Below are 9,995 nucleotides of genomic sequence, written 5' to 3'. Positions count from 1 at the left end.
TTATTGAATTGCCTTGGATTTTGTAGTGGTTTATTGTAGGTGTGTTTTTGTTTTCTGTTTGTTAAAGGAAGAGAGAGACGGGAAGATATTTTTTAATTTTGTTTTCTGAAGAGCAGACTAAACCGTGTCGAGGTTTCAATGGAACACGGTCTTATATAAACTTAAGTGGATAAAAATTGGAGATTACAGAATATTATGTGTAAAATAAGATTTCGCTTACAAAAATGACGAATAGATCCATAATTATATTCATGTAGAGTTTATAATTTGTCTCGTAATTCATAAACATAAAGGCGATATTTATAATAACTTTATTCACGAAACAGAGAAAATGTTATCTAAATACAATATAGGAATCTTGCTGTGTAATAGGTGTCTAGATAGTTATTCAAAAAATCTGAACAAAAAGTCTAATTACAAAATATCTCCTTGAACGAATTCTTTTCGGTCAAAAATTGATGTACCTATAAAAAACACAGCGTAATTTGACATTTCATTTTAGAGTGTCATTTTATATTTTATACTCATTTATTTTGGACTTAAATTTTATTTATACATTTTTACATATTTAATAGATATATATTTTTGTTATAAAATGGATGTTGAAGAAGACACACTCCTTCTGCTGGAGAACCTTTCTCAGTCAAAGTCCGGTTGTTTATGTATGAATGTGCAATGTGGGACCAAACTTATAGCTTTATTGGGGATTGTGAGTACATTATTATACTTAGTTTGATAATAATCGGGCCTGTTGGTCTAGTGGTTAGTGACCCGGACTGTTATGGCGGAGGTCGTGAGTTCGATTCCCACCTAGAACAAATGTTTATGTAGCTTGATTATTTGTTCTGTGTCTGGGTGTAATTTAGTAGTAGTAGTATGTTTATCAGTTGTCTAGTACTTATAGTACAAGCTCTGCTTAGTTTGAGACTAGATGGCGTTGTGTGAAAGTTGTGGAATATTATATTATTAATATATATTATTATATTATATATATTATCTGAAACTTAGACGTCGGCTCGTCGTAAGGCGTCGAACAAAAGGCGTTTTGTTGCGTCTTAGGCAAAATCTAGCGTAGAATGGAGATTTTGGAGTCAACCTATGCGCTAGAAAGACATTTACATAGTGCTAAACTTTACTTTACTTTTTGACGAAATAGCGGCGGCCGAAAAATTTCCAGCCCTTACGGTCTGTGAAATACAGCCTGGTGACGAACAGACGGACATGCAGACCGTCAGATAGATAAAGAGCGGAGCTTCAATCAGGGTTTCAGTTTTACGCCTTAGGTACTGAACGCTAAAAATAGGTAGTTGAACCTATATTGATATTTTCAATTAAACGATAAAATGCCGCAATGGTGATAGGATTACAGTATTTTTTAATAGAGATTTGATTTCAAACTCTGTGAATATATTTTAAATACATGTTATCTGGTGTGTCGGATGGATAACGACTCTTCACTATTGATATGGTTTTTTTACTTGTAAAACAGTGTACTGGTTATAAAAATTTAAGTTGTATCCGTATAACATCGATTTTTAACGTAATATTTATAAAGGCTTTCAATGTTTGCTGCAAATATTTGATCCAACATTGGCTCCAAACTTTGTTTAAACATTCCTGAAGTTTACTGCTCAACCATTGGCCAGTTATTATTGCTTTTCATTCCTCACATACTCGCATACTTTAAAACTTATGCTGAATATATACAAATTGATCTAACATTGGATATAAATTGTGCGTAATATTATATTAAAATGATTATAGATCAATGTTTGCTTAGATAACTAAGATATTATTCGTTCTTGAATTTTATAGTTCAACTAAATTTGTCGTATTAGTAGCTACAGAACTAAAAGTTCGACGACCGTTATTTACAATTGATTACGTAAAATGAGTTATAAATAATGAGTATGTAGATTTAATTTCGTTTGCACCATCCACATCCATTACACAAAAGCGTTATTAATTAGTATTCTAAATTATTTCGACTACAGTAACGATATTATATTCAGAGTCAAATTTACATATTCATATAAAATGGCAAACAATTTTAAATGCTAGTTATCATCATTGAATCAAATTAGAATTTATAAATAAAATACAAAGGGAACATTGTGTTTTGAAATAGCGTTCTCATCGTTTTAGATAGAATAATATTTATTTAGTATTTTATTTCTGAATTCTTGGCTTTGTGGCACCGACCCAACTTTAATAGTGAAGTCATGCATACGTTTCAAGTTTCGGGAACTTACAAAGAGTGTTAGTTTCTTCTAGCTAACATTATACTGCGAATGAAAGATGAGGGTATAACGTCCCTTGCAATATTATCCAAGCTTATCCAAACTTATAGGAGAGAAGTTTGAATAATTCGATCATTTGCTAAATTAAGACGAGTGATTTATGAGATTACCAATGATTTTTTTATGCCAAACCCCTTTTAATTTGAACTGGCAGTTTGACTTAAAGACCTGAACATTTGAAGACCTATTGTATACTGATGTCACTTACTCAATCAACAATCCTAAAATACAACTCAGTTTCGAAATCAGCTTAATTTCAGATCTATCTACTAATCAATGTGTCAATGGTCAATATGGTAACTTTGATGAATATAATTATTAAGTTTTATTAATGATTTGTTGCAGTTATTTGGCTTCACATGCGCGGCAATGCTGCTAGTCAAGGACCGAAAATATTTGACGCCGACAACAGTCCTTCTCGTCGTATTCTTATCAGTATTTGTAATCATCACTGTGTTGTTTGTACTGGCGTCTGTTATGCTGCTGATGGCTGCGTTAGATGTAAGTTTTATTTATTTATTTTTTTACAATGTTTGAGTGTGGTTCAAGCAGAAATTAATAACTAAGACATCTGAAGAAAAAAACGACTTCCGCGTTAACGATTTCTAACCCTGTGTCGCGGGGGTTTCACAAACATTCAATTTACATGCACAAAGGTATCCGTACCGAGTAGTGTTATCGCTGTCTGAAAGAATGAAGTGATGTACACTGCATGGGCTTAAACTGGAAAGGGTTGCGTGAGGACCAACCAGTTGTTTGGACTCCTGTTCCGAGCACTAAGGGCTGAACGGGCACTGAAACCAGGCACTTAGTCTTGTACCAACTGATTTTGTAAGAACTTTTCACACTTAGTTTGCAAACAAATACTTTGACATTTAAAAAAACTCACCATTAGTGAATGCGCCACGTTTTACCAAAACTATACACAAATGAGTATTGGTATGTTGTAAGTGTTCTATCTTCACTTTATTTAAAACATTACTTTCTTTTATTTTCAGGAAGACACAGACCTCATGTCGTACTACATATGGCTAAGCATAGTGTACTTGTGTGTACAGCTGGTGTTGGCTATAGCCATCCCATTGGTCTTGATCGTTGAAGGCCGATACCCAATCGCCATAGCTCTAATATGGATGGTCATGGTCATGATTGTCGGTCTTGGTAAGTTGTCTAATGTGTTTTTTGAATTCAGACCTTGCCTATGTATAATTAGAGTACAGAATTAAATGTATAAAAGCGAAATTGAAAAAATAATGTGAAGCTTAAATGATAAGTCTAGGCATAAATAGATCGTTTCGATTGAAAATATATTTCTTATAATAATTTCTTCATGCTTTCATAAATATTAACAACATTATATTGCTTTCATCAAAAAGGCATTGAACTTTCGGAAATAAAATTATCATGCCCTTCAAAGAGCATATTAATTTAATTTTTTTGGATATCTTTTTCCATTTAATATTTAAAAATGTGCTAACAGGAAATTTTTTGATAGAGTCCCAGCACTACACTTTGTGTATATATTTTACATAAAATTTACGCGTAAAATTATTACGTAACCTTCACCTCCGTGTAAGAATATTAAAAATGTATTTCAATTTCCGTCGTATTAATTTGTTTTTTGAATCTTGAGTAAGAGCTTGCCAAAAAAGCCTGTTCTGAACATTACCTATATTTTTTTACCATATTATGTCAATTTACAAATTTCAATATTTTTTTGCATCGTAATACTTATTGTTACGTATTTTATTAATACTTCATTTCATTTTCCAGGATGGACGCATTTTATATCTGTTGTCAGCGCGTACCGAATGAGTCTTCTTAATGCAGGTGAAATATAATATGCGTCGAACATCGAATATTGGCGTTTTTATTTTAAAATTAATTTTCTTCGATTGGAATTTGTCACGTTAAAAAGAGCTCCAAGAGTGTGAAGCGAGTTTCAGGTACACGGAAACTCAATCGACAAACTTTATCGTAAAACAGTTTTTGTAATGTCTCCCGTTATTAAGTGCACCTTAAAATTACGTGGATTACAAAAAAATGTTTTAGATTTATTGTGCATTCGGATGTCTTAAAAAATCCTTGGGTTTCCTGTATCTGGTCTTCATAAGATAATTGTCTTTTGTACTGAATGCCTACTTGCTGAGAACATCCATTAGTAGATTGAGTTGATACAATCTGTGAATCACTACCGAGATTGAGCAACTAATGCGATAGGTTAATTAAATGTATTTTAATTAGAGACATATATGACTAACAATCCATTTATTAAATTAAAGATGCTTATAGAGCTAGCTTAGTATATTGATTATTATGTAATTATTATAAAATTAAAAAACATTTTTTATTGTATTTTATTCCGAATTCAAACTCATTAAATCCCGTCGATCTGAACATAATTGGAAGTTTATTAAAAAGTACAAAATTGAATAACGTTTTCGTTTTCGAGTTGGTCGTTTTTTTTTTTCAAGTAATAGTGATTTTATAGGTACATAATATATTATCTCTCGTTTTCATAAAACCCTTTCTAGAAGTCTAGATGAGACTATAAACTTTATCGCCACCTGTTGCTGTGGATATGCACCGCAATGTGTGGTTGCGGTCCTCAACAGAACAGTTTCTAGTTCCGAAGTTTGTACGGAACCTATGTAAACTTACCTGCGACACTACTGCGGTCATAATTAATTAACGTAATGTTTAGGTACTCGTGACCTAATTTATGAAGGTTTTCTTTAATATTTATAAGAAAATGCCTGGACAGTTGTCTTGTTGTGGGTTTAACAAAAATCTTAGTTGAATATTGTTACTTTGAATGATCTCTTTTCACCCATGCATGTCCTTTGCAGCGTTTTCTTTTAAGTATGTTGTACAACGGCCAGATAATTTTATGATCACATTCCTTTTGTGAAACGCGGAATTTGTCAGTAATACTTTCAATAAATGCTTTCCATTTTTTTTGTGAATACGAGGCTGCATTTCGCCTTGCCTTATGGGAAGAACGTAAATTAGTATCTTTTTCTCATCATCGAACTGAGGTGTTTAATTATTAGTAGGACTATTAATTAAAGCGTTATGTTAAAACTCGACTTTTAACAACATGAATAAATGATTCCCATCCATTATTTCTGACCTTATAGACTCAGTCCTAATTTTAATTTGCAAACTAAATTGAAAGGTCACCTCGGCCTTTCTAATTTCGAAAATCATAATTTTGTTTACGTATTGAAAACAGTTATAAGCTTTTACAAAGGGAACTAGGAGATGGATGACGTCATCATTTTCGTTAGGTAGGTAGTCTAAAGTTAATTAATTTTGTTGTGATAAGTGAGTGACGCGTTAGAGGACTATTTTATATAACTAGCTGTACAAGGAAACGTTGTTTTGCGATACAAATGTTTTAGGGCATAAAATAGACCTGCCGAATACGTACACAAAAGTTCAAAAGAATTGGTCAAGTCGTTTCGGAGTTCAAGTGCAGTTACGTACACCTCGATACGAGAATTTCAAATATTGAATTGCGTCAGAAAGCACTATCTATATAATTTCAGTAATTCGACTCGCTTCGACTTGTTTTTATTCCTTTGTTTATTTCAAATCTATCACACTTGAAGCTGTTAGTGCACGATAAATGTTAACAACCAACAACTTTAAGATTTTCGAACCCAAAGGGTAAAATATCTTATTAAGACTCCGATTTCCGTCCGTCTGACAACATCTCGTACATATTTTCATTTTCTGTAACAATTTTTTATTTGAATACCAATCGGACTCCCGCTACTAAGGATGGCCTTAGTGTTGCGAGTCCGATTCGCACTTGACTGGTTCTTTTTTAATTTATTATTTATATAATTGATGAAATGTATAGAAGAAAGGTTAATATGACATTCCTTAGTTATTACGAAGGAGGCTATTAACGAATGCGTCGTTAGCGATATCAATTCCATTCCATTTTATGATAATGATCTGATGAGCGGGCTCGCCAAAACGGTCAGGGTTGGCACACAATGTTTAATTGTTTTGATATTAATGTTAATGCTGACATCAATTTCGGTAGGGATCTACCTAAAGATTGATTTTTGCCAAATGCCGTAGGAGAGTTAAATCACGGAAATTGAGTTAACTTACATATATGGTACGAAAGTACCATTTTTAACTCAGTTTCAGTAATTTCAGAAACCTACGGTAATTTAACCCAGTTTGTGCGATAACCATATGAAAAGTAATTGCACTTGTTTGTGAACCGGGACGCAATAATATTTAATCTTGCTTATGTGTTCAATATTAAAGGGATAAACATCCCCAATAGTGCAATGTTGTTCATGATTACGCAAATTGTTTCAAAAGCTGTATACAACATAAAAAAGTAAACCAAATAAATATAACATATCGTTTCTATGAACTTACAAAATACAAGAGAGATTAAAATTAATTAACACAATTATACATCAGTGTATCGTAGTGAGTATTCAATTGTTTTACCCGGTACAGAAGCTTACACTGTATGATAGCTTACGTATTACCCCGAACTCGAACATAAAAGTGTAGGGGGAAGTCATTATGGAAAGGAGTTATCATTATTAAGGAATTCAAATTTTGTATCGCGGGGGGTTTCACAAACATTCAAGACACATGCACAAAGACACCCAGGACAAGGATTCGTGTATCACACAAAAACTTGTCCAACGCGGGGATCGAATTCGCGACACGCCGCACTCAACGGGTTTGGCATGGTGATTTCAAGCACTCGGGTATCCGTGAAGCCGGGTCATTTTTACGTTTATCCTGCTGTCGTTCCTTGTGGTAAATAACCGTTTCACCTGTAAAACAGTATGAAATCAGACAGGGAATAAAAATGAGTATTAACGCACGCATAAATTGCGAAATACACTTCCACCTACCTCTCTACATTCCATGTTGACAGTACATTACGAAGTAATTCTGAGAATAAGGCTTTGGGTACGTACTATTTCAGCACAAACGCCTCAGAACAAGGCGAAGTGTGTTTGCAAATAATTACATTGTGGCTTGTAAGACGCGGTGGAAGGGGGAAGGAGCGACTGTCATGATTGAATTGAAATTACTTGGAAATTGTTTTGAAATTATTGTTGTTATGATATTAATTGCGAAGATTAAATATAGTTTTACAGAATAAAAAGTGTTTGTGTTATCTTGGCCTTATACGTGTTTCAATATAATGTGTGATGCCTAAAAACCATCGCTTGAGTTGGCAAATGTATCAGAAAAGTCTAAGAGCGCACTTTGAATCACTAATTCTGTAATCGAATATTTCGTCAGCGCCTATTTTAGGCGTACTTGAAATAAAAACGCTTTGATTTCTATTTTTGATTATGCCAATATATGCGAAACCTTCAGCGGGTCACCTGTTTAATCTATTCAAATATGAGTCAAAAAAATACAAAGACAAGGCAAGGTAACTTTGATGAAACATATTTCCATTATAAATTGAAAACTTTGAAGAGTTATCGAGGCCTGTTCGGAATATTGCAAATATTTTTGCTACCCAAAAGAAATAATGAGATTCTCTCGTAGGGATTTCAAATTACTTAACGTTTTTCTTTTTTTTTATACTCACATTGAATGATGTATTTATGCCAGCATCGCTTTTATATCCACTTTGTGAATCCATATAATTGAAATGGATTTTTCTTGAAAGTTAAGAAGACAGGCATTCAGACAGATTTAGAACAAAAACTAGTAAACTTATTTATATTGTGTCTGGGCTGTTGGTCTAATGGTTAGTGACCTTGACTGCTATACCGGAGGTCCTGGGTTCGATTCTTACCTAGGACAAATGTTTGTATAATGAGCACAATATTTTTTTAATATGTATTTAGAAATATTTGAGTATGTTTATCAGTTGTCTAGTACTCATTATACAAGCTTTGCTTAGATTGCGACAAGATAACGTTTTTTGAAATTGTGGAATATACTATATTAGTATTATCAGTTTTCTGACATTAATCAAATTAATACAAGTAGAGTGTTCCAGTAAAAAAGTATGTAAAAGACTCTCATATATAGTACACAAATTTAATCAGATTCCAAGTAAATGTTCATATTTTCCTATGAGTAAATAAAAATATAGAGTTTTCATTCCCTTAAAATGTTTTCTTGAAAGCAATTTCAAGACTTTTTCAAGTCTGTTGACAGATTCTTATTTATGTTGTGTAACTTCCTCTATCCTAGTTTGCTGGCACTAAGAGTACCATGTTCCTGTAATAGACTTCATGATTTTACTATTTACTTATCTGCAACAATATTTTCAGAATACACTATGTAAAAGAGACTCCGTTTTAGATTAGTTTAATATTCGTAATACATTTTATTATGAAAACTGTATATATTTGACCTGTAGTAACCGGAAACACAATACCTAGATAGAAGAAAAAAAAATTGTCAGCAAAAATTTTCAGTTTCAAAAAAATCATTAATTTATTACTTCTAGGTTTTTTTTAATAAAAAGATGTTGTTTGATTCGCAAACTTAACCGATATGCGTTTTGTAATCTAGTTTCAGGTCGTTGATAGTATATTTACGTAAAAACTTATGGGCGAATTCAACAGAAAATTTAAGGCTTAATTTTAAATAATTAATGAAATCGTATGTTTATTTATGAAATATTTTATAAAATGTTTCTTAGTTTAAAATGATTTCAGGAAAACATTGCAAAACTATCAAGCTTAAAGTTCTAGACAACGGGATAATTAATTACTAACTCTTTAACTTTCAGTTGTATATTTTCAGTTAACATTTATACCGCTTTTGTCTCTTCTACTTACGTTCTTAATAATCTAAACTTTGCATTCATTGTAAGAACATTCGTAACACATGATCCGATTTAAATCAAATTTCCATTTAATTATCTTTATTCGCCTTGGAAGCAAGAAAACGCTCTACAAGACGTACTGTTGTGTTTCGCTTTCAAAACAATCTTACTTTAAGAGTTGATAGGCCCTCTGATAAACCCAACATTGCTTTCTTAATCGTATTTAATGCCATCCGAAAGTAATCAACATTTTAAGCCGGGATTAAAACAATAGGGTCTGTATGAAATCAGTTGTATGCTTAAAAACCCATTTACTTACATTAATTCGACAAAATTATATATTTTACGTCGTGGGATTTAAAACCTGTTTGCATAAGAGCGGTGTCACACCGTGTGATGTCGTGTCGCTACGTTTTTTTCGCGTCAAACACAGAACTGAAAAATAGTTGACGTAGGCAGCGTAGACATACGAATGACATAAACGCTGTCAGTAACGAACAAAAAAGTCAGTGGGATAACTAAGGTTTTTTAAATGAATTATTTGAAAAAGTAGACGAATTTTTGCGGATTTATTTCTGTAATTCTTTCTCACAGCCCGTCAAATCATTGCCATTTTATACACCAACGTTATCGATGTAAGCCATTACGCAGCATTGTGCAGCATTACCTTAACTAGGTGTTCTTTCACGTTCCAGTAGAGAAGATCACTGACGGTATAAAAAAAATAAAGGCATACATACACACAGACACAGATTCCTTATTCACGTAGAATAACTGGCGTTGAAATGGGTGCCGTGTGAAAATGCCCTAACTGTCACAAACTTAGTACGTGTATAAACAAGATTCAGGCCTTTATTCCCAGCCAGATTTTCTTTTATTTTTATACTTCGCAACAGCTATCTTCT

General features: G+C 32.8%; 1 protein-coding gene across 1 annotated transcript; it reads left to right on the top strand.

The window, feature by feature from the left end:
* Window positions 1–551: 551 nt before the first annotated feature.
* LOC113505879 lies at window positions 552–4,159 on the top strand. Its single transcript, XM_026888735.1, has 4 exons — window positions 552–709; window positions 2,646–2,801; window positions 3,299–3,461; window positions 4,074–4,159. The coding sequence occupies exons 1-4, from the start codon at window positions 596–598 to the stop codon at window positions 4,139–4,141; spliced, it is 501 nt and encodes a 166-aa protein (XP_026744536.1). The 5' UTR covers window positions 552–595; the 3' UTR covers window positions 4,142–4,159.
* The last annotated feature ends 5,836 nt before the right edge of the window (window positions 4,160–9,995 follow it).

The sequence above is a fragment of the Trichoplusia ni genome, chromosome 27 (assembly GCF_003590095.1).
Source record: "Trichoplusia ni isolate ovarian cell line Hi5 chromosome 27, tn1, whole genome shotgun sequence".
Classification (NCBI taxonomy): Eukaryota; Metazoa; Arthropoda; class Insecta; order Lepidoptera; family Noctuidae; genus Trichoplusia; species Trichoplusia ni.
Note: the sequence above shows the minus strand (reverse complement) of the source record. Positions and strands in the feature narration are given on the sequence as shown.